General features: G+C 47.3%; 1 protein-coding gene across 5 annotated transcripts; it reads right to left on the bottom strand.

Moving 5' to 3' along the window:
• Positions 1–657: 657 nt before the first annotated feature.
• On the bottom strand, positions 658–20930 carry RFWD3 (ring finger and WD repeat domain 3). 5 transcript variants are annotated; one of them, XR_014493423.1, is made up of 12 exons: positions 20619–20930; positions 16510–16715; positions 15486–15847; positions 13493–13584; positions 10945–11059; positions 7177–7408; positions 6904–7054; positions 4653–4829; positions 3794–4008; positions 2817–3034; positions 2044–2304; positions 658–1703 (listed from the first exon to the last, which is right to left on the bottom strand). XR_014493423.1 is itself a non-coding variant. In XM_083370676.1 (12 exons), exons 1-12 carry the CDS (start codon positions 20876–20878, stop codon positions 2161–2163), a joined length of 2100 nt encoding a protein of 699 aa, XP_083226802.1. In that variant the 5' UTR covers positions 20879–20930; the 3' UTR covers positions 658–2160. The 5 variants fall into 5 exon arrangements, 3 of the variants coding, with proteins under 3 accessions (XP_083226802.1, XP_083226801.1, XP_083226803.1); XR_014493424.1 differs by having other exon boundaries at positions 658–1023; positions 1225–2304; XM_083370676.1 differs by having other exon boundaries at positions 658–2304; positions 15486–15683; positions 15756–15847.
• Between the last annotated feature and the right edge of the window lie 566 nt (positions 20931–21496).

The following is a 21496-nucleotide window of genomic DNA, read 5'->3' on the forward strand; positions in this document are numbered from 1 at the left end:
CGACTTACCACCACAATTCAGCCAAAAATTTCTATGGCTAAGTGAAACAATTGTTTAGTGAATTTGTTCTCGTTTTACAACTTTTCTTGCCACAGTTATTTAAGTGAATCGCTGCAGTCGTGAAGTGAATCTGGCTTCCCCGTTGACAGTCGTAAAAGGTGGTGACCCCAGGACATTGCAACTGTCATAAATATGAATCAGTTGCCAAGCATATGAATTTTGATCATATCATCCTGGGGATCCTGCAATGGTCATAAGTGTGAAAAACGGTCATAAGTCACTTTTTTCAATGCTGTTGTAACTTCAGTCACTAAATGAACTGTTGTTAAGTCAAGGACTACCTGTCTATTGAAAGACTAGCGCATCATGCCGTCGGTTAGGCGGTATCTCTAATACAGACATGTCAAACTCGCGATGTTACGTGACGTCGCACAACGTATCGGGACGGTTTTGCCATTGCCAGCAATGGAGTCAGTGTGGCTTCTGGATGACACGTCCGGCCCGCAGGCTGGCAGTTTGACACCCCTGCTCTAATAGAACTAATAGCCTAAATTCCACCACATATAATCCTTTTAAAAATATCAGGCGTTTCAAACATTGAAATATGCTCTAGATGTTATCTATTGCACAGACAGGATACTCAAAATGCCTTATAAATGCTTGATAAATAAGTATCTTTATTATACAGAAAGTTGTATTTTCAAAGCAATTGCAATTCTGGCATATGTCACAAATTTACCTATGTTTACATTATAGTGAACATGTACTTTAATATAAAGTGACTTGCTCACTGTTAAAAGCCGAACTGCTCTTTCTATACTGTAGAGATTCCCACAAGGTAACAGTTTATTCCAACACATTTCATTAAAAAAATTAACTATGTTTTCACCTTAGATAAGGTATAAACATTAACAGTTGCAAAGAGTTACCTTACAAATTCCATCTTGCTAGTTGTCAACAAACAGTTGAGGAAATATTCCCAGAACCCATATATATTAATTTACCGCATAGAAGCATTCCTGTCTGAGATCAGGGACAAAAGATAACATTTATTTAAGATCTTTTAAGATGCATACTCCCCTTCCCTTTCTTAGCACTTAAAGCTATTTGAATAGCATAACAATGAAGTGTTTTGCCCATTGGAGGAAACCACTGATTTTAAAGTTTGTTTCACAACTGCAAGTTTTAAAAAATTTACATAACAGGACAATTAGACATACTTACAAGTCACAGTATTTCAGTTTCAGAATGTTGTTCTGAGGTTTGTACTGCCACGCACAGTATAGGCAGTGCAAAAAGCTTCAATTTCGAGTTTTCAGGTAAAAAAAAAAGGTTTTCGGATGAGTCTTGCAGTATATACACTGTAGTATTTGCTTTGTGAAAGCCAGCAATCCAAATATGGTGTAATTTTAATTCAGAGCAGAAAACAGACCACCAGTGTACTTAAGAAAAGCCAAGCGAAACTTTTTCCCCTGCAAACAGTGGCTTTACTTTTCAATTTTGCAATTGTCTAGCATTGGGAGATTGGCAGGAGGGCTCCTAAATCATGGTTTCCGCCCAAACAGTTAAGCTTGTATGTTAAGTCATTGAATCTCCCCAAACTGCGTTCAAAATGCATGTTAGCAGCCAGTTTCAGGCAGAACTCGCGATCATCTTTTCCCGTCTTCCCTCATGATCAGAAAACATTTTGCTAGAATAGTTTGCTGCAGAAAAGTGAATTTAAGTAAATCAAAAAAAGAGACATACAAACTGCTTTTTTGCTTTGCACATGTAGGCTAGTAGTCTACTAATACAAACATTATGAAGTTCAAGGTCACTGTGGAGCAGGGCTAATTAAGGTAGTTTTAGCAAGCACCAATGATTAATTTCCAGAAACTATATCCCGAAAATGGCAGCCACGTTTCTTCCTCGCTTCCTCCCAGAGTAATGCAACCATTACAAGATTTGTTGCATGACAGAAACAACTTGTCTTCATTGGGAAAAAAATAATAAATTGGGGAAAACAGGGATATAAGGTGAGCAGAGATGGAGCAAATAAATTACCCTGAGGTACAGTTCTAAGCTGGTTCAGAAATAATCCTATCTTCAAGACAGCCAACATCCAATTAGCAGCAAAGCCTCTTCTGCTCAGGGATCGGGCTTGGAAGACAAGGAAGACGCCTACTGCCACTTGTAGATTTTCACCATCTTCTCGGTCAAAGTAGCAAGAAAGCTGTTGCGATTCACCTCAAAAGGACAGACATCCAACACAGGGAGATCAGCGGGCATTTTCTGAAGCAGAGTCCCACTTCCTGCATCCCAGAGCTTCAGGATGAAGAGAAAAAAGGCCATAATTCACCACACGTCTCACTGGGCAAGACACGGTTCCACAAACTGCACTGTTTTACAGGAATTGCCACTTCCTAATAAAGCCACCCTCTTTCCCTGTCCCCTGATAAATGGTTGTTGGAAGATTTCAGACTAGACTAGAACAATAAAGACCAAATAAAATAGAAAAATCAGCCACCCGCCCTTCTCGCCTCTAATAAAAGAGTATTGCGTGTGTGCCTCACAGCTGAGTTCATCGTTTTCCTCCCAGTCTCCTATCAATAAGGAAATAAATGCAGAGGACAGACAGCTCCAGTGCCAGCTCAGGCTTCTGCCACACAAGCGGCTCTCCGGTGGCAGGGATGTCCATTGTGGCAATTGCAACACACTTGTACCCTCCCTCTATCACGCCATGGTTTTTGTGACTTACAGTGGCGGAAGAAGAAAAATAATCAGTACCAAACACTACCAGCAAAAGGCCAAGTTGTTATCCAAAATTAAGACCATACCATGGCAGAGTTTGAGGCCTCGTCCCCCGCACACACAAGGATGCTGCCGTCATCTTCAGGACTTTGAAAAATGGCATTTTTGGTTAAGAGTTTGCACGTTGGACCTGCGGTAAGAGTCTGAATGGGGTTGCACGAACAGACAATTTCATCATCTCTGTCTGTCAGCCGAGTAGATGTCAGCTCCATCACCACACACTGCAAACAGTTGTTGTTTCTGTCTGTGAAAGGGCGAAAAGTGAAAAAAAAAAGTTAAAAAGTCGGAAAGTATCCACACACAACACTGCAGAAGCACTGAAATGAGATTCCTGTTCGATGGATGTTTGACTTCCTTAAGATGCTGCTTATCTGCAGGCTGAGATCATGGCTTTATTCTACTCTGAATGCCAAGGTAGGGCTTAATGCCTACTACACAAGTGGCGTTAGTAACAATCTCTGTAAGTTTGCTAGTAAAGCAGGATTCCAAACTGGGGGAAAAGAGAAAGTCAGATTTAGCACAAAGCTCTGTCTCTACTGGAGCTATAATTCTTAACATTTCCAGGCGGTGAGAAAGACACATTGACAGGGGATTCTGGGACTGTGAAGGATGCCATGTTGGAAGAGGAGGGGACTGTGGTTGTGTCTGAGGTGGAAGCAATGGCCATGCGGAGTAAAGGAGAGCTCAGGCTATGACCAGGCACGTACATGAAATGAGTGTCTCCTCCATCTTCAAATCAAATAGGAGGCAGCCAGAATAGTGGCCAAAATGTACTACCAGCAATGCACTGCAGTCCAAAGTCACCCTCCTCTTTATAAGTAACAGAACCCAACGTGAACAAATGCTGTCAAGAGGGAGGTTACACCATCTGGTTAAATGGAAAGGGAAAGGGAGAGAAAAAACCCCCAAAATGCTCTCCTGGGGAGGATTCTGTGTCCCGATTCTATGCATCCGCTGGGCCAATCCTAGCCCTGAGCAAAAACGTCAATGGGTGACAACTTACTGGGCCTGAATGTTGCAAGGCAGTGCCGCGTGCTGGCTTCCGTCTGAAGGTCAATGCAACCTCCGGGTTCAAGGAGGAGATCATGAGGTTGGTAGGAATTGCTAGACTTCTGCTCCCAAAAACAGGCTCCTTCCAGCGTTCCAGACACCAGCCCACCATATGGTAGTGAGGCTGAAGCCATTCGAGGAAGGTAAGATAAGGATACCACAGGACACCTGACGGGGCATCAAAAAAAAAACAAACAGCAAAATCAGTATTACCAGGCCATTATCTCTGGTTGCTTACTCTTCCTAAAATGAAAATCTTCATAGGAATGTTTGAAAATGATTTCAAAGAGGGATGAAAATTAGAAACCGTCTGACTTAATACTAATGTTGTTAAGGCTGAAATCCCCTGCTTACTTCAGATTAAGCATTACTAAACACTGCAGAGATAAGAAGGGTAACTTGATTCACATCACTCACAACTGCTCAGAATTACTACAGGCAGGATAAATGTCCTCCCCAACTTTATCCTCACTGTATTCTTTCCAATTCCCCACCCGTGAGAATGCTAATATTTGCAGTGGCTTAAGAAGTGGAAGTGCATCTATGGCAAGATTACTTCCGACATTAGCTAGTCTGAGGCCTTTTGCTCTCATCAGTTGGGAGATTTATCTGGATCACAGCAAGGGGTGTATATCCTGTATCCAAGTCTTCCAAGCAATTTTTTGTCAACAAACATGTTCCCAGCCTACGGCATGAAGGATTTTTCCAATAACACACAGCCTTAGAAATGAACTCATCACAGAGATATTTTAAAATCTTCCACGGTCTCAGTTTAGTCTTTGGAAAGCAAAGTTACCTTATGAAACCCATACCTGGACTTCTGTGGAGCCAGTTCCTGGACGTGGGAGTTTGTGTCCCGCAGATCATAGACCAGGATAGATCCATTAGCCAGCCCAGCGTAGACGTAGTTGGTGTCGTCAAGACACCAGCAGCAGCACCAGATGGGGCGGCTAGCATTATAGGTCTGTACGACTGTGTTTGTGGTTAAGCTGAGAGGAGAGAAGAACTTCTCAGTATTCTGCACCCATTCTTGCCCTGGCCCTCTTCCCTTGGCCCATTACTATTCAACAGCAATAATGGCTACCATACAGGCTGGGAGACCATTTCCCAAAAAAGACCGCAGGCCAATTCCCTGAGCCACGCAGGGAAAAGCCTCTTCACTACCAGTAGAACCGCAGGGCTGGAAGGGAACCTGAAGGTCTTCTAGTCTAACCCCCTGCCCAAGACAGGAGTCCTTATACTATCCTGGAGAAATGGCTGCCCAATTTTGTTCTTAAAAACCTCCACCGATGGAGCACCACAACTCCAGGAGGCAAGCTATTCCACTGATTCATTGTTCTCACTGCCAGGAAACTCCTCCTCATTTGCAGGTTGGGTCTCTCTCTGACGAGCATCCATCCTCAGGTGCTTTGGAGAATAAGTCAACCCCCTCTTCCCCCGGGACCGCCCTCCACTATTAGAAGCCTTCTCTTCATTAAGCTAAGCATGCTTAGTTCATCTTACGATTTAGCCTCCAGGCCTCTTATCGCCTTTGCTGCTCTTCTCTGCACACTTTCTACAGCATCAGCATCTTTTTTGGTATTGTGGTAACCAAAACCGGACACAGCATCCCAAGACTGGCCTCCCTCGGGCAGTATAAAGCGGTGCCATCACTTCACGCAGTCTTGAAACCATCCCGGCTTTGGTGCCGCCTAGGATTCCGTTGCCTTTTCTGGCAGCTGCAGCACACTGCTGGCAAACACTTAAGCTGTGACCCACCAGGACACCTAGATACTGCCTATCCTCTAGCTATGCGTTTGGTTTTTCTTCCCCAAATGCAGGACCTTACCTTGTAGGTACCGTGATTCCCCGAAAGCAAACCCTAGTCAAAAAGTAAGCCCCAGATGAATTTCGGGGGTGGGCCTAATATAAGCCCTCCCCCAAAATTAAGCCCTAGCGTGAGGCGGGGTGAGTCAGCCCAGATCTTCCGTGCGACCGCCAGAGCGCCCCCCTCCCGCAGCCAGCCTGCCAGGGCCTTTCGTCAGCACCACCGGGTGGAACTGGCTACGGCCAGCCCCATCCTCTCCGTCCCACCGTCTGCTTGCCTGCGGCTGCAACGAACCAAACCCTCGGCGAGTCCCGGCTTCCGCCGCCCTGCCTGCTGGCCCTAATGCCGCTGGGACATTTCTTGGCCACGTCGGGTGCCGTGCAGCCGCCAAGTGGCTGCCCATGTTGCTGGCCTCGCGGGGCTCTTTGCCCTCCACCTGCTTGCCTACTCGGTGCTTCAGGCACTGGACTAAGGGCTGAACCTGTCGCTCTTCGGGCCCTGGCGGGTACTGCACCCTCATACCAGCTGCTCCTGCCGGATTGCCTTCTGCCTGGCTAGTGGCTGCCGCCGCCACCAATAACAAGGCAACTCCCCCGGTGGAGTTGCTTCCCTCCGCCTGCCGGACACCTGCCGAAGCCATGCAGGGTAAGGCTCACACACACACACACACACACACACACAGATGCCCTCGCCTCCCCAAGCGTTTTTTTTACTAACTTCTTGAGCTCACGAGAAGTTAGAAAGTCTGATTGAACTTTTTTTTTTTGGTCCCACAAACACAGCGAAGGCGGAGAAGCGAACGGAGAAACGCACCGCGGCTGAAAGGCAGGTCAGTAAAAAAAAAATGCTTGGGGAGGCGAGGGCATCTGGGGGGCGGCTTGGTTCGTTGCAGCTGCAGGCAAGCAGACAGTGGGATGGAGGGCGGGACTGGCAGCAGCTGGTTCCACCGGCAGCCACTGGTGAAGGGCCTTGCCAGGCCAGCAGCAGTGGGAAGGGGGGGGTGTGCTCTGACGATCGCACAAAAGATCTGGGTTGACTAGCCTAGCGTCAGGCACGGCACCCTTTCCGCCACTAGTACCGGACCTGGTCCACCACCACACTTTCGCCGCCGTGTCACTTCTCCAACCCATGCATAGGCCCCGCCCCACCCCCTCACAGCCTCCTGGTGCCGGTAAGCCCTCCCCAAAAGTAAGACCTTCTGCTTATTTCAGAACCCAAAAGGCAGGGTCTTACTTTCAGGGAAACACGGCACTCACCTTGTGAGCCTGAGCGTGTGGTCCAAAGAAGCAGACAAGAGCAAACCATCCGCCCGGTTGCTGAAGGCCAGGCCCCGGATCTGCTTGCTGTGGATGGGGATGTACTGACTGTTCTTCAGGTTGACAGCGCTCATCATCTTAATTCCGTAACCTCAGACGCAGAAAAGGCCAGTTAGCAGAATCCTCCCTTTCCTTGTTTGGTTAAGGCAGCCGCCAGGCATTCCCCCCTCCCCTCTTTCTAGCCCCAAGGCCTCGCTTTAGTGACTGACTCACCGGGAAGGAGAGCGCTCTGCGGAGAGGGCTGTGAGATCACAAGGCAGCTCAGGGGGTCGCAGTAGGCCATCACCCGGCAGCTGCCCATCTGAGAGACCAGAAAGGCCCTCTCGAAATGGTACTTGTGCTGGCCCTGGCTGGAGGAGAGGCAGCCGGGGAAGCAAGAGCGAGCACTGCTGGAGGGCTGGGAGGAGGAGCTGGCGCTGTGCCGGACCAGCAAAGCCTTCAGCTCCTGCAGCAGAAGGGGAGGCGGAAGGGAGCGTCAAGTCGGGCCCAGAGAGCCGGCTGTCTCTGCCCCAGTCCTTCTCAACCTGGCCCACTGGGAGAGGTGCCAACTTCAACTCCCGAATTCTCCAGCCGGCATTCCAGGAGCTGTAGTTCACACCTCTTACAGGTGGCAAGGTTGAGAAACACAGTTCTACACAAAGGGCAATGAGAGGGCTAACTGAGCCCCTCCAGGCCTTTTTAAGATCAATTCTCAGAAACCCCGTCCAGTTAATATACAGACTAGTTCTGTGGAAATTGCAGCCCAACCGGGTTTAACCAGGGCTTCAAAGCACTCAATTTAACAAATCTTCCAAGTTCAGAAAAGAAAGACGTGTAGCCTGAGAGAATATTAGGAGAATATTTCAGTGAATGGACTGAAACGGATGATCTTTATAGGAATCAATTCCCCCCCCAGCTCTAATCCAACAAATAGAATATTATTAAATATGTGTCAGTGAACCATCGCCCCAACTAAACAATAGTTTGCCTAAATTCAAATTCTGAAAGAACGAAAAAGAAGACACTTCCTTGCATTCCTGCCTTCTCCCCTTAACCCCAGCTAAGATCAAGAATCCCCAAGCTTTCTGCATAGCTGCACATTTGTGAATTTCCAGATGGATCACTTCTTCCTATTTCTTCAACTTCCATTTAAAAAAATAGTTGCAAATCACTAGTTTAAAACATTCTTTCTCCCCCACCTCCAAGAGTAAATTCCAGATAAGTAAAGGGCCATATATTTTATAATCTCTTATTTTTTAATGATCAGCTTAAAGGAGGGAGGGTTTTTTTTGCCTAGTCAGGAAAACCCTAAACAAGGAAGAGTAATTTTGTTAAGTTGTAGATGAACTTTCCTCATTAGTTAGACTAATGTTTGGGGCCAGCAGTTATAAATAAGAGCCTTGGTGGAGCAGTGGGCTAATGCCTCCTTAAGTAACACCAGCTGCCTGCAATTAGTGCAGGTTCGCATCCCACCAGGCTCAAGGTTGACTCAGCCTTCCATCCTTCCCAGGTAGGTAAAATGAGGACCCAGATTGTTGGGGGCAATTAAGCTGACTTTGTAATAATGCTGCTGGGGGGGGAAAGCCCTAATAAGCAGACATATACATAGAATGAAGGCTATTGCTAAGCACATTGGTTTGTGCTTAAATTGTAAGCCGCCCTGAGTCTTCAGAGAAGGGCGGGATATAAATGGGATTAAAATAATAATAAAAAAATAAATAAATGTTAATTTACAATGGGCTCAACTAATACGGCTTTTTAATTCTCTGTACTATTCCAAAATTCAGATGCCATTGATTGGCCAAGTGGCATAACCAGACTAACTGCCATCTCCTCCAATCCTCTACAGAGCCTCAGACCTGCCTTGTTCCATTCTCACAAACTGATCAAGCAATATTGATCCGTGCCAAGGGATTCCTTCCCTCCTCCATTTGGATACTTTGAATCTGGCTTTAAGGGTGCCAAGAGAAACTTTGCCTGGCCAGTTTGTGTGGGCCACATTATGCAGACATAGGTGCCAAGCCTTGTACAGGGCTTTGTAAGTTAAAAACAGAATTTTCAATTGCACCTAGAGGCCAACTGGTAACCAATGCAGCAACTGTAGAACAGGTGTTGTCTGCCTATGGCCATTTTGATTCTCCTATACGCGAGTGGGCACATTTTGTATGAATTGCAGTTTCCAGGCAGCCTTCCAAGGTACCTCACATACAACATGCAGGAATGATCGTGATCCAGACTTTGATTTCTAATAATTGAAAGAGAGACTGGAACACTTTAAGGATATGCTTGAGATGCTGGCCAGCTATCGCCATTATCTTCTCCAGGAGTTTACAAAATATGTTGGTCCTCAACTTACAACCACAACCGAGCCCAAAATTTATGATGCTAAGTGAGAAGTTGTTAAGTGAGTTTGGCCCCATTTTACAACTTTTCTTGCCACCTTTGTAAGTGAACCACTACAGTCGTTAAGTCAATGTGGCCTCCCCACTGACTTTGCCTCCCAGAAGGTTGCAAAAGGGGATCACGTGACTTTGGGACCGTCCTGCAACCGTCCTAAACATGACTCAGTTGCCAAGCCTCTGAACTTTGATCGCATGTCCATGGGGATGCTGCAATGGTCATAAATGTGAAAAAATGGCCATCAGTCAATTTTTTTCAGCCACTGTAACTTCAAACGGTCAGTAAGCAAATTGTTGTAAGCTGAGAACTACCTATTTATAAAATCAAATAATTTTTTTTACAGATAATAGTTTAGTGCCTGTTTCTCCTTTTATTCTTCTCTTAGTTTAATTAGCACACAATATTGTTAAAAATTAGGTATATCGTAAGGAATAGTTAAAGAGAGGAAACAGTGATGAAATCATCTACATCATTGTGCCACACTTTTTTTTAATCTCAGTTTTTAACATCAGGGATTTCCAACTTTTCTGCCTGGCTGACCCTCATAAGCGTTCTTGAAAAAGGGCAACCAAAAGGGGTAGATTTCTTCACCGAATGGCAGCCACGGGGGGCAGACCCAGGCACACAGCATCCACTGACCAGAATGCTTATCAGTTCACTAGCCCTTCCCTTCCTTGCTCCATTCATGTGCTCCAAAGCTTAATTTAATTATACTTTCCCCTGTGAGGTAAGCATTTCATCTAGAACACCACTGACATTTTCCTAAGAAGCTTGTCAAAGTTCACTGGTGGTTAGGGCACCAGGCTAGAAACCAGGAGACTGCGAGTTCTAGTCCCGCCTTGGGCATGAAAGCTGGATGGATGGATGACTTTGGGCCAGTCAATCTCTCTCAGTCCAATCCATCTAATAAGGTTGTTTTTGTGGGGAAAATAGGAAGAGGAACAAGTGTTAGTTATGTTTGCTACCTTGAGTTATTTATAAAAATAATAAAGGCAGTAAAGGCAGTGAAGGAAGGAAGGAAGGAAGGAAGGAAGGAAGGAAGGAAGGAAGGAAGGAAGGAAGGAAGGAAGACTGGCAAGCCCCAAGGAATGTCTCTGTGGATCTCTCTGCTCCTTGGCAACCATGGAGAGTCCACAAGAATCTCTCCCACGCGTGCCTTTTTTTCCCCCCAAGGAGCATGTGGAAAAGAGACGAACTACAGATAGTCCTCGACTCACAACAGTTCATTCTGTGACGTCCAAAGTTATCACGGCACTGAAAAAAGTGATCTGTGACCGTTTTTCACAGGTACCTTTGCAGCACCCCCATGATCAGGTGATCAAAATTCAGAGGCTTGGCAACTGGATCATACTTATGACCATTGCTGTGTCCTAAGGTCACCTTTTGTGACCTTCTGACAAGCAAAGACAATGGGGAAGATTCAGTTAAGAACCGTGTTATTAACTTATTTAACTACAGTGATTCACTTAACAACGGAGGCAAGAAAGGTCATAAAATGGGGCAAAACCCACTTTAACAATAGAAATCTTGGGCTCAATTGTGGTCATACGTCCAGGACTACCTGTACAGACGTCCTGCCTGAATGACTGAAGCTAATCTTACCTGTACTTGCTGCTTCAGTTTGCTACATTCCTCTGTCATGACCTGCAGCTGAAGGCGACTCTGTGCCGATTCCAGTTCCGCTTTCCTTCGCAGGACTTGTTCCTTTTCTAAAGAGCTATGACAAAAAAAAGGGACAGATCTGGTTAGAATTTTGGATGGGAGATTACCAAGAATTCCCAGACTGTAGACTGAAAAACGGAGAAAACATCACAGAAGGAAGCACTGACACATTATTTTCCTATGGATTCCAAGGAAGCTACTTTGGTCTAATAATGATTGTTGTTGTTGTTAGTTGCGAAGTCGTATCCGACCCATCGCGGCCCTATGGACAGCGTTCCTCCAGGCCTTCCTGTCCTCTACCATCTTCTGGAGTCCATTTAGGCTCACGCCTACCGCTTCATCTAATAATGATAAAGGTCCCCAACCTTTCTTGATTGGCGTCTCGGACGGAAGGGGCAGGAGCCTGTACGTGTGCATGCACCGCAAACGGGGCCGCAACGTTAGCACTGTATGTTACAATATATACAGTACAGTATGATTCTGACAGCAGAGCTATTTTTTAAAAAAAATGCACTGGGGGTTATTTTGGCCTAAAAGCAAGGTAAAAGTGTTTCATGTAGACTTCAGTAACAAAATGCTACAGAACATTTCTGCAGACAGACATCTAAATCTTATGCATGTAACTGCTGAACAAACAAAACTGGCAAGATTAATCTGAGCTATGATGTTACAGTAGTGGAAATGTCTACAAATCCATGGTGGCCTAGTTTTTCTGGAAGAAGTTAAAAGTTAACCAAGTTACAAAGTCTATAAAAGTGTCAAGAACAAAAACTCCCTTGGCTTTTATATTCTTCATGTCATCTGAACCCCAACTATTTGCTAACTTATGATTAAGCAACCATTGGATTTCCAGAATAAGGCAGGGTTGCAGAAGCAGGATCGTTCCCATAGAAATATTGTTGAAAGAATTCTACTCCTCAGCATATCCTACCTAGAATAGCTTCAATACTTATCAAACCACCACCCATCTTTACACACCAGTTAATACAGTAAAACCTTTGTCAGTGCAGGTGGCCAATGGCCATGGAAAACATTTGACCTCAATCTGTTGTTTCTCAGTGCAACATTCACTGAGAGATTTAATGCTAATCAGAGTCTATACATACTGCAGATGCATCCACTTAAATCATTAGTAAACTTAGCTTGAAATCATTTTTTGAGTTTAGATACCAGGTTGTTTTCATGCTTTGCTCCCTGATCTAGACTCAAAGATTAATCATGTACAATAAAATTATTACAGGGTTTGCTTGATCTCCTAGACATAACTTGTAATTGTATGCGTAATTTCATTTATTTGTTAAATTTATAGAGGTAGTCCTCAACGTACAACCACAGTTGAGCGCAATTTTTTTGTTAAGTGAGACATTTGTTAAGTGAGTTTTGCCCCATTTTATGACCTTTCTTGCCACAGTTGTTAAGTGAATCACTACTGTTGTTAAGTTAGCAATCATGGTTAAGTGAATCTGGATTCCCCACTGGCTTTGCTTATCAGAAGGTCGCAAGAGATCTCATGATCCTGGGACAGTCATAAATATGAGTCAGTTGCCAAGCATCCAAATGTTGATCGGGATGCTGCAACAGTTGTAACTGTGAAAAAGGGTCATAAGTCACATATTTCAGTGCCGTCATAACTTTGAACAGACACTAAGATGTTCCCCAGAGCAGGTGCAACGGGAAAAAAGGTCCTTCTCTTGGACCCCACTAGCTGGAATAATCAGGCTGACAGGACGCGCAGCACGTCTCCTTGGCTGGCACAGGTGGGGCAGGCCAATCCCAGTGAGGTGAGACAGTCCCTCAAGTAGCCTGGACCCAGGCCATGAAGGGCTTTAAAAGCCATCACCAACACCGTGAATTGCACCTGGAAGTAAGTTGGCAGCCAGTGCAGCTCACGGAGCAGTGGTGCTACATGGGCCATTCTTCAGGCGCCAAGAACAGCCTGCACCATTGCACTCTGCATTATCTGCGGCTCCTGAATGCTCTTCCAAGAGTAGCCCCACGTAGAGCATGTTACAGTAGTCCAGCCATGAGATGACAAGGGCCTGAATGATTGAGCGCAGGAACTCCTGATCCAGGAAAGGCCACAACTGGTGCAGAACCCAAAGTTGCACAAAGACTCTCCTAGCTCCAACTGCCAGCTGCTCGTTAAGCAGGAGTTGAATGTCCAGAGGAACCCCCCAAGATGCAGACCAGATCCATGTGGAGTAGTGCAACCCCATCCTGAATTAAAGATGACAAAGTCCCAGATCTCAGGGCCTCAGGCATCCAAAGCCATTCGGTCTTGCCAGGGTTCAGTCAAAGCTTGGTACCCACCCACCCCCCATCAAGGCCCCTAACGCTTCACTGAAACACAAAGAAACAACCTGAGGGAGGCTGGGCTGATCTATTCTGAGCACAACACATTTCAATAAAACATTATTTTGCCCTGATCTTTGACCATAAATGTACATACAATTTTGTGTAGGAAACGAAGGTAATCTAGCATCAATACCTCTTCATGTTTTCCTGTTCGGTGGTGTCCAGTGCTTTCAGAGTACGGGCATAAAGGACAACAATATCTGTGCGTTTGGCTTTCTTATTGCACTAAAACAAAACACAAAATGAAAGTGAGTCACTCTCTGGCACATAATCTATTGCTCAGTTATGGTGGTTTGGAGTAAGAACGGAGAATCAAATTTGTATGTTTACTTATCATCAGGGTAAAAGGTAAAGGTAAAAGTTCCCCCGCACATGCGTGCTAGTCGTTTCCGACTCTAAGGGCCGGTGCTCATCTCCGTTTCAAAGCTGAAGAGCCAGCGCTTGTCCGAGGACGTCTCCGTGGTCATGTGGCCGGCATGACTAGACGCCAAAGGCGCACGGAGCGCTGTTACCTTCCCACCGGAGTGGTCCCTATTTTTCTACTTGCATTTTTACGTGCTTTCGAACTGCTAGGTTGGCAGAAGCTGGGATGAGTAACAGGCGCTCACTCTGTTACGCGGCACTCGGGATTTGACCCGCCAAACTGCCGACCTTCTGATCGACAAGCTCAGCGTCCTAACCCACTGAGCCACCGCGTCCCTATCATCAGGGTAGCAGTCCTATATTTTTCTTTACGTTCCTGGATGTCCTCCTGTGTACTGCTCAGATAGCATCCTTCAGAATGGAACTTTTGTTATTGTGCCAACTCTGCCTAGTAGTGACTAACTGGTCACAGAATTCAGGCCTTGAGAGGAGAGGACTTGGGGATATAGCTGCTACCCCAATGCATTTTTCCCCCCTTTATTTGGGCTCTTCTGCTAGTGTCTGTGCACTTTTAAACTACTTTGGTAAATTTACCAAGTAAGAGAACCTTATGTTAACTTTGCTTGTCAAAAGATTGCAAAAAGTGGTAACATGACTTTGGGACACAGGAATGGTCATAAGTATGAACCAGTTGCCAAGCATCTGAATTTCGATCACATGATCATGAGGATGCTACAAAGATTGTAAATGTGAAAAAATGGTCATGTCACTTTTTTCAGTGTAACTTTGAACGCTCACTTAAATGAACTGTTGCAAGTTGAGGACTACCCGTATTTAAATGTACCATGGAAAAAATAGCTAAAGCCAAAATATTCTAATACATTTAGAATGTACTAGTACAGGGCTTATCAACCTTTTCACCCATTGTGCCACTTTTAGGATATGGCAACATCCGAATACCACCAATCACCTAGCAAGGGGTCAAAAACCTGATGACCAAAAAAAAAAAAAAGAAAAAGAAAAAAGTGATGAAGTACAGGTAGTCCTCGACTTACAACAGTTCACTTAGTGACTGTTCAAAGTTACAACGGCACTGAAAAAAGTGCCCCCCAAGCCACAGCCAAGCAAGACACCTGCCTGCCCACCCGGCATCGCTCTTCCTCCTGTCCGAGGTTTTCATTGTTGTGAGCATTTCTGTTGAGAATTGGCAGCGGGGGTGGGGTAGGGTGGGGGTGTTTGGTTTTTATCCCCCCCCTCCATCTGGTGGGTGGTTGCAGCAGGTTTTGGTCACTTCACATCATCCTGGGATACTGTGACTGTCATAAATATGAATCAGTTGCCAAGCATCTGAATGTAAATCACAAGAACTTGGAGATGCTGCAACATTCCAGCTGACCAGCGCTTCTTCTGGGCTCAGCAAAAGTGCCAGGATCAGCACCAAGCTCCAGCTGGAGCCTGGCGCTGATCCTGGCGCTTCCGCTGAGCCCTGCAGCTCCAGCCGTCTCTCACTCTGGCTTGTGTGGTGCTGCCACTGGTTCAGCTCATTCCCCTCCCCCGCTACCACTTTTCTAGGATGGTCGCGTACCACCTGCCAGGTGCCAATGTACCACAGGTGGTACCCATACCACTGGTTGAAAAGCCCTGTAGTAGCAGCTGAGCTAAAACTAAAAATTGTTTTTTCAAATTGGCAAAAGTCACTTAAAAACCCTGCAACCGCTCTCCTTAACTTATTCCTTTTTATTGCCAAGCTCAAAGACTTTTACCTGGGGGCATTTGCCCACTTGACCCTTCAGCCACCGCTGAATGCAGCTGTAGCCAAAGAGGTGCCCACAGCGCAATGCAGCGAGACGATGCTCCCCAGCATTGGTCCACTCTTCGAAGCAGATGGCACAGGTGTCCCCACTGTCCTCTTCCAAAGTAACCTGAGAGTCCCCTGGATTCCTTTTCTTTAATGGAGTTGTCTGGAAAAAAGAAAATACGGGAGGTAGCTCAGGTAAATGATGGGCCGGGTATTCAACTTCACCTTCTCTCACCTTCTTTGGCTGGGAAGCAGTGACTCTCGAATCAGGATGCTCTATCTCATTAGAATTATCTCCAGGAGGCTCCATTTGATTTGAGACAATTACTAAGAGGAAAAACAAAGGAATATTTCACATAAGGAAAACAAAACCTATCTATATGAAAGTGCAGCCCTACCAATAAGCCATTTCCATTTTAGGGAAGAGGCAAAGAGAATTAGCAAGTTATTTTGCTATAATTCAAAACCACAAAAAACTCAGGCATAAGCATACAGAGTTCAAGACAGACTTAATCAGACTATTTTACATACAAGTTACATACAAATATACAAATGAATTAGTAACAGATCATTGCCGCACAGTAAAGGCAATGCCAGACACAAAATAAACCGCCTTTGCCCAAGAATTTTAATCTTAGCTCAGCCAATTTCTTAGAATTCCTGGATACAAAATATGATCCATCCTATGTGACAGGAGATCCGAAGGAAGAGCGATGTCTATTAGGTTTGGTCAAAACAGTCAAGATGGCATCCACAGCAGACTAATCAAAGTGCTAACTGTTTTTAATGTGCAATGTGAGCAGAGCTTCACTTATGCCATTGCGGCCGCCCTTGATTGGTTTTGAGCAAATCCTGTGGACTGAATAAATGGGACTGAAGCTCATGAAAATGCCACACAAATAAACAGATTAGTCTGAGCAATGATGGTCAACATGTCCCGAGTCATTTACATATATTTAGATTTTCAAAGATGTACAAACAATGCAAACCTTCCAAGCCAATTAGAGGTATTTCCTCTGAGCTCCTTGCTGGTCCCTCGTCATCCTCCGTGGGGTTGCTGCTGTCACTGCTGCTCTCAGAGTCACTTAGGACCACTGTTTCATCTGAGCTACTCTCATTGCGGATTACTAGAAGGGATGGTTCCGCTGGTTGGGTCCTATTGACCTGGAAATAACTGACCAATGACGCTGTGGATCTAATCAACACCATGCAAATGTGTATTAGTGTGATATCAGGCAAAATAAACAAACCTGTATTCCAGCAACTAACAGAACTATTCATATTCCCTGAGACATATGATCTCTATCACTAGTTCTCCTCCAAAGAAAATGTACTGTTAAGTCTCATTAATATTTTGATGACAACTGGCTCCAAACCCATGAATACTCCCTCCCTTTTGGTTCATATAAACAGAGAGACAAGATGAAGTAATTCTCAAGGGCTCAAGCAGAAATCGCCCACTACTATTTTCTAGGGCCACTGAAGATGGGTGCTGAGGAGCTACTTTATCAATTGTCTAGGAGCGTGAGCTAGGCTTAAGAAGCCCTAACTAAAGAAGCAGGCATGTAAGCAGAGAGGATAAAAGCCAGGAATCTGTCTAAAATTTTGTTTTCTATTCTATTTTCTATCATGCCCTAGTACAGGGGTCGGCAACCTAAAAAAGAAAAAGAGCCACTGGGAACCGGTTCCATCACAAATTAAAAAAAGAGGGAGCCGCTTGCGTGTGTCCATGCACGCGCATGCGCAAAAAGGTTTTTTGCGCATGCGCGGATGCCATTTTTTTAAAAATGAGATGGAACCGGTTCCCGGTTGCCCGATGGCGACGGCCCGTCTGCAAAGCTGCCGCTTTCGGCAGCTTTGCAGACGGGCCGTGGCAGCTTCCTCAAAGAGCGGCGCCCCTGCCCATTCCGAGAGGTGCGCACGCACCTCTCCGAACGACCGGAGGTGCGCGCGTACCTCTGCGCGAATGGGCAGCGGTGCCGCTCTTTCAGGAAGCCCGCCGCGGCCCGTCTGTGAAGCTGCCGAAAGCGGCAGCTTAGCAGACGGGCCGCGGCAGCTTCCGCAAAGAGCGGCGCCCCTGCCCATTCCGAGAGGTGCGCGCGCACCTCTCCGAACGACCGGAGTTGCGCGCGCACCTCCCCAAACCTTTGGGGAGGTGTGCGCGTACCTCCGTGCGAAGGGGCAGCGGCGCCGCTCTTTGCGGAAGCTGCCGCGGCCCGTCTGCTAAGCTGCCGACCTGTGCCCTAGTATGATAGTATCAAAACCAAGGTAGAAAGCAAAGGTGGCTTACGAGATCTACGTGCCTCAGCAGGCTGTAAGTACGTCAATGAGTGACATAAGCTGAACCTGGAAGCGGAAATGGAGTTGACACCCCTGCTTTGGTGTCTTTCAAAGTCTTCTTTTAAAGAATTCTCTGACTCAAATGGAATGAGGAGCCATTCCACATGGATCAAGCCAACTCCCAATACTATTGCCAACATGCCAGGTAAATCTTTGTTTGTTTCTCTAGATTCGTGCAGCTTTCCAAATTCTGTCTTAACCTTCCTCTCCAAATATGGTGACTTCATTTTCTACTAGCAATAGGAGAAACAGGCAGCCACAACGTCTTAACAAGTTTCTCCATCACATCACAATATACCAAACCCATTTCCCCCTCCTCAGGATTTTGGGGTGAAATTGCTGCCTGGGAGACAAGCAGTGACAAAGCACACTTTTGCCTGGCATCCCTAGATTTCCACAAAAACATCATTAATCCTTCAATTAATAAATTCAAAGAGTCCAATCTGGGTATCCCAATTTTAACACCAATAAAAATGTTATATGCGCTTCCAGGTTCAGCTTATGCCACTCACTTACAGACTCATAACCTGTTGAAGCATGTAGATTTTGTAAGCCCCCTCTGCTTTCTACTTGGGTCTTCCAGATAAGTGCGGCTAGAGCAGACAAGACATCCAGCTCTGGTCAACAGTGGGGAAATAATTAAGCACACAAATCACTCTCAGCTGAACACCGAAGCACAACAGGTTCTTTAGAATACATGGGGAAAAGGCCCAATGAATTTAAACCACAAAAATTTACTAGTTGATGTGATTTGTTCTTTCTCACATGCACACACCCGTCCACACTTACATCCTTCTCAATTAGAGAAATGCCATGCACCAGTTAAAGAGACACAAGTCACCAAGTCTGGATCTAAAAACGACTTAGTGGGCATGCTTCAGGACCCTTCTATCCCCTAAAACTCTTTGCTTTGTTGATTCACAAAACTGGCAGTTATAGGTAGTCCTTGCTTGCAACCACAACTGGGGCCAGAATCTCAGTTTTTGAGTGAAGCAGTCATTAAATGAGATGCTCACTTGACCACTTTGCACAACCCTGGCACTCCAAGTTGCGGTTAAGTGACCAGGTGAATCATTAAACAGACAGAGCAAAAGAACTGCCTGCCAAGGAAGTAGGCAGCTCCACTCAGCGCATGGAAGGCAACTCCTGTGACAGGGTGCAGGAACAAAGTTTGGATCCCGAGGATCTGAGCTTTGTTTCTGCTGCAGGAGTTCCCCTCCCACTGCAGAAGAAAATTTCTGTGGCAGGCTGTTGATCTTGATTCTGCTTATATGCCTGGTCCATCCTTAGTTATGCCATCTTCAGCCTCGTCTCACAGAAGGCTTCCTTATTCCACACTTCTGCCAGGCTGCTGAGTGGGTAGCCAGGTCAGAGAAAACATTTCTCCAGAGCTGTTTGGAATGCAAGAGGGATCCTTCAGATTCAAGGCAAAGACCAGCAGACCAGACTCTGGGAAGGCTGGGAAAGGAACACAGGAATAATCAACCGGCTCTGCATATCGATTGTTGACCTTGGCTGATTACAGCTTCTCACAAGGCTCAGCTGGGCTTCCATCCCCCCTACTTCTTCCTTACAGTCCAGCCTTACAGTCCAGTCTTTCCCCGCTCCCCCTCCTGTTGCTAATGTCAGGCTGTCAGCTCAAGAAGCTTGGATAGGAGACGTGCAGCCATGACATAGGGTCACTCCATGACATCCATTCTGGGGTTTTGTTGTTTTTTTCCAAATCTGCTCTCCTCAAACAGGATCCCAGAGCTCACCTGGTAAATTCTTCCCACCGCTTCTCCCAAGAAAGCTAGACTACAAATCCCATCACAACCTTCCTCCTGGGAGTTTCATAGGGGGTGTTTCCCCAGTATTTCAAGCCACCTGCTCTTCTGATTCTAGCCCCCTCGCAACATGTGAGATAAAGCATCTCCCTGATCTCAGCGACTGAGCTGTGCAGACTCCCAACTCCCAGAATTCCCCAGCCAGCCTAGCGGCGGCTTTGACAGGCTTGGACTCCAACTCCCAGAATTCCCCAGCCAGCCTAGCGGCGGCTTTGACAGGCTTGGACTCCAACTCCCAAAATTCCCCAGCCAGCCCAGCGGCGGCTTTGACGGGCTTGGACTCCAACTCCCAAAATTCCCCAGCCAGCCCAGCGGCGGCTTTGACGGGCTTGGACTCCAACTCCCAGAATTCCCCAGCCAGCCCAGCGGCGGCTTTGACGGGCTTGGACTCCAACTCCCAGAATTCCCCAGCCAGCCCAGCGGCGGCTTTGACGGGCTTGGACTCCAACTCCCAGAATTCCCCAGCCAGCCCAGCGGCGGCTTTGACGGGCCTGGACTCCAACTCCCAGAATTCCCCAGGCAGCCCAGCGGCGGCTTTGACGGGCCTGGACTCCAACTCCCAGAATTCCCCAGCCAGCCCAGCGGCGGCTTTGACGGGCTTGGACTCCAACTCCCAGAATTCCCCAGCCAGCCCAGCGGCGGCTTTGACGGGCCTGGACTCCAACTCCCAGAATTCCCCACACCTTAAGATTGCCGAGATGGAGGAAGGCGAGGAAAGTATCAGCCGCATCCCAAAAGCCAACTGCGGGATTGCGCGTTCAGCCCGCCTCCCCCGAAGTCCCCCACGGAGCGTCCCCTCCGGCTCTCGGCCTGCCGCTTCCCCCGGGGGCGTCCCCGTAGCCCCGGCTAGCCCGCCGAGGATCCGCTGGGCGGGGACGGGAAGGCGGCGGCCGCCAGGCGGTGGGCAGCGCGTGGGGCCCGTTGCCGCTCACCTGGCGCGGGCTGCCCGTTGGGAGGACGACGATGAGGCGGCGGCGGCGGCGGACGAGGAAGGCGCCGCGCGAGGCGGGCCGGCCAGGTTCCTCCGGGAGCGACGCGGCCTTCGCGATTCCGCAACCAAGGCGTCCCGAGAGGAGCGGGCGCCCGCCGGACGGCGCCCCGAGGCTCCGTCGCCATCGGCCGCTGCGGACGGCTCCCGCTCGGCGGCCTCGGCCACGGGCGGCAGATCCACCTCCATGCCCTCCTGCGCCATCGGCTCCCCTCAGAGGAGCCCCGCGACGCGCGCGCCGGCCCGCCGCTCAGCCTCCCCGCCTCCTGCCCGCGGGGCCCCCATTGGCCGCCTAGGAGGCGCGCGAAGGCAACGTTTGGTTTCTATTGGATGATATCCTAAACACAGAGGCGCTGCATTGGGTCCCTCGACTGCCACTCCTCTGGGTAGGCTGGGGAAGGGAAAGGGGGGGCGCTTGGAGGACGCGCATGCGCTTTTTTAAGGCCGACCGGCAACCGCTCGGCGGCTGCTGCGGTTAAAAAAAAAAAAGCGGGTTTTCACCCTGAGATGCGGGAGTTGCGTTTGTGCGATTCAGTTCCGCTGGGCGTGAAACTCCCCGCTAGAATTTTTTTTTTAAAAAAAAGACACTGGAAATACGGTAGCTTTAGGGGGGAAAACAGCCAGTTTCCAACAGCAACATTGAATTATTGATAATGATAACTTTATTGTCACTTTGAATGGACACCAATCGGCATACATCAAAATGAAATTTCGTTGCATACAGCTCTCAAAGGGTCACCACCTCCGATATATACTCCTTGTTCGGGGCCCGCTCAAATTTCACATTGTCCATTTTAGTCTCTAGGGCAGGGGTCTTCAAAC

This window comes from Vipera ursinii (genome assembly GCF_947247035.1).
Source record: "Vipera ursinii genome assembly, chromosome: 10".
Classification (NCBI taxonomy): domain Eukaryota; kingdom Metazoa; phylum Chordata; class Lepidosauria; order Squamata; family Viperidae; genus Vipera; species Vipera ursinii.

Excerpts from the sequence above, each read along its gene's own strand:
- RFWD3 (XM_083370675.1), bottom strand. The coding sequence starts at position 20,878 with ATGGCGCAGGAGGGCATGGAGGTGGATCTGCCGCCCGTGGCCGAGGCC. Across the intron at positions 4,830-6,903 it reads CACACGCTCAGGCTCACAAG|CTTAACCACAAACACAGTCG; the intron begins GTGAGTGCCGTG and ends CTCTCCTCTCAG. Across the intron at positions 4,009-4,652 it reads CTGGCTCCACAGAAGTCCAG|GTGTCCTGTGGTATCCTTAT; the intron begins GTATGGGTTTCA and ends ATGCCCCGTCAG.